The sequence below is a fragment of the Nanorana parkeri genome, unplaced genomic scaffold, assembly GCF_000935625.1.
Source record: "Nanorana parkeri isolate BGI_ZX_2015 unplaced genomic scaffold, ASM93562v1 scaffold2892, whole genome shotgun sequence".
In the NCBI taxonomy this organism is placed as follows: domain Eukaryota; kingdom Metazoa; phylum Chordata; class Amphibia; order Anura; family Dicroglossidae; genus Nanorana; species Nanorana parkeri.
The window spans coordinates 36,902-39,595 of NW_017309160.1; the positions used below are offsets into that span (position 1 = coordinate 36,902).

At 58.0% G+C, this 2,694-nt stretch overlaps 1 protein-coding gene across 1 annotated transcript in view; it reads left to right on the top strand.

Annotated features, from left to right (window-relative positions):
- FOS (Fos proto-oncogene, AP-1 transcription factor subunit) overlaps positions 1-1,309 on the top strand; it is a 1,975-nt gene extending 666 nt beyond the window's left edge. The window contains exons 2-4 of the mRNA XM_018574342.1: positions 57-278; positions 395-502; positions 605-1,309. Of these exons, the coding sequence (XP_018429844.1) occupies positions 57-278; positions 395-502; positions 605-1,237 (963 nt within the window). The 3' untranslated portion in view covers positions 1,238-1,309. The remainder of the gene's footprint in view (positions 1-56; positions 279-394; positions 503-604) is intronic.
- Positions 1,310-2,694: the final 1,385 nt, after the last annotated feature.

Genomic DNA, 2,694 nt, shown 5'->3' on the forward strand with positions numbered 1-2,694 from the left:
GGGGGGGGCGCTGCTCTCGCTCTGTACTCAATATCCCTTTTCTCTGTCCATTGCAGGAATTCGGCACAGACTCCAGCACGAGCTTCGTCCCCACCGTCACCGCCATCTCCACCTCAGCAGACCTGCAGTGGTTGGTGCAACCGACTCTCATCTCATCTGTGGCCCCGTCCCAGGCCAGAGCTCACCCGTACGGAGCCGCTCCGGCCTACAGCCGCAGTGGAGTGTTGAAGGGCTCTGGAAGAGGACACAGCCAAGGCCGGAGGGGAAAAGTTGAGCAGGTAATTGTCCAGCTGATGTGTGTGTGGTTTACATTGTGGGTACTTTGCTCTCATCGCGCGCAGACACTCGGCATCCGTCGTGTATTCTGACGCTCTCTCCTTCTTTATTTTCATAGCTTTCTCCTGAAGAAGAAGAGAAAAGGAAAGTAAGACGAGAACGCAACAAGATGGCGGCAGCTAAATGCCGGAACCGCCGCCGCGAGCTGACAGACACCCTCCAAGCTGTAAGTATCTTTTCAGCGTTCTGTTGTTCACATTTTGCTCCTCGTAGCCGCTGATGTTCCCGAGTTCCGGAATGTTCTGACCAATCGGCTTCTTCTTTTCAGGAAACTGACGATCTGGAGGATGATAAGTCGTCTCTGCAGGCCGAGATTGCGGCTCTTCTGAAGGAGAAGGAGAAGTTGGAGTTTATCCTCGCCGCTCATAAACCCGCCTGCAAGATCCCACATGACCTGGAAGGAGCCTTCCAGGACCTGACCTCCACCCTGGACCTGTCCTCCCTGACCCCCACTCTGGACCTCTCTCTGATCCCAGAAGTGACCAGCATTTCCAGTTCCCCAGAGGAGTCCCTGTTCTCCATCGGCCTCCCCCAGTCTTCCGACCCCGAGAAGGACGTATCTCTGGAACTCAAAGCTGAGCCTCTGGACGACTTCTTGTTCGGTTCCCCTTCCACCGGATCTTCCGATGCCGCTCGCTCTGTTCCTGACGTGGATTTGACAAGCACACTGTACACCTCTGAATGGGAACCTCTGTACAACACGCTGTCTGTGGACATGGAGCCTCTGTGCACCCCTGTTGTCACCTGCACCCCAACATGTACCACCTACACTACTTCCTTTGTCTTCACATACCCGGAGTCTGAGGCCTTCCCCAACTGCGGAGCCGCCCACAGGAGGGGGAGCACCAGCAACGAGCAGACCACGGACTCTCTCAACTCTCCCACCCTACTGGCCTTGTAATGCCCAAGATGGAGGGTGACCTGGGACTGTAGCCGCACGGGTGGTCACAAGCTTGGTGACTCTCCTCACAGGAAATAAGGGATGTGGTCACCTCCTCTAGTAAGACTGCCTCCTTGCTGCTATAAGTGTACACTGTGCATGTGTAGTCCATTCATCTCTGGCCAAACGTTGTAAAAATACTCGACTGAGCACACTGTCACTGCTAGAGCAAGGGTCGCCAGCCTCCCTCGTGCCCAGCAAGGGTCGCCAGCCTCCCTCGTGCCCAGCAAGGGTCGCCAGCCTCCCTCGTGCCCAGCAAGGGTCGCCAGCCTCCCTCGTGCCCAGCAAGGGTCGCCAGCCTCCCTCGTGCCCAGCAAGGGTCGCCAGCCTCCCTCGTGCCCAGCAAGGGTCGCCAGCCTCCCTCGTGCCCAGCAAGGGTCGCCAGCCTCCCTCGTGCCCAGCAAGGGTCGCCAGCCTCCCTCGTGCCCAGCAAGGGTCGCCAGCCTCCCTCGTGCCCAGCAAGGGTCGCCAGCCTCCCTCGTGCCCAGCAAGGGTCGCCAGCCTCCCTCGTGCCCAGCAAGGGTCGCCACCCCCTCCGTGCCCGGCAAGGGTCGCCAGCCTCCCCCCGTGCCCAGCAAGGGTCGCCAGCCTCCCCCCGTGCCCAGCAAGGGTCGCCAACCTTCCCCAGTGCCCGACAACTGCCACCCTGCCCCTCCTGGCTTTGACCGGCAGATGTCTCCTTCCAGCTGCCACCGAAGGCCGATACCTCTTCCTGACATGTAGCACTGGCATGGACCTTGTTGTGACTCCTGTTAATATGTAGCATGTTGTATCCTCACTGCTGCGTCAGTGACGGTGTTTTACACGTCTTGTGTTTCATCTTCTGGTTTGGAAGCTGCGGGCTGTTCACACAGCAGCTTTGTTATGGTGCTGGCTGCTGCTTGTGGACTGCTCCGGTACAGAGGGACGACAATGCAGCTCTCGGTGTGCGAGTTTTCATTGTCCCCTTTCTGAGAAGATGGTGAGCTACAAATGGGTGACGCTTTCCAGGGAGGGACCTCATAGTGCCCAGGGACTCCGGGAGGGACCTCATAGTGCCCAGGGACTCCGGGAGGGACCTCATAGGGCCCAGGGACTCCGGGAGGGACCTCATAGTGCCCAGGGACTCCGGGAGGGACCTCATAGTGCCCATGGGTGGACCTCTCATTTCATCCAGATCTGTAGGAAGGCTTTCCAGGGGTTACCTCCTCATAGTGCCCATGTGTGGACCTCTCATGGCACCACTATCTGTAGGTAGGTATTCCATGGGGTGGCTCTCCTCATAGTGTCTAGTGGTGGACCTCTCGCAGTGGTCAGAGGCAGACCTCTCCTGGAGTCCTTACCTGTAGGAAGCGGCATATTAAACATCTGCGGGGAAATAACAGTTCTTCTGGCTTTGCTCTTCAGCCTCTTAAATCCACAAATGAACCATTCATCAA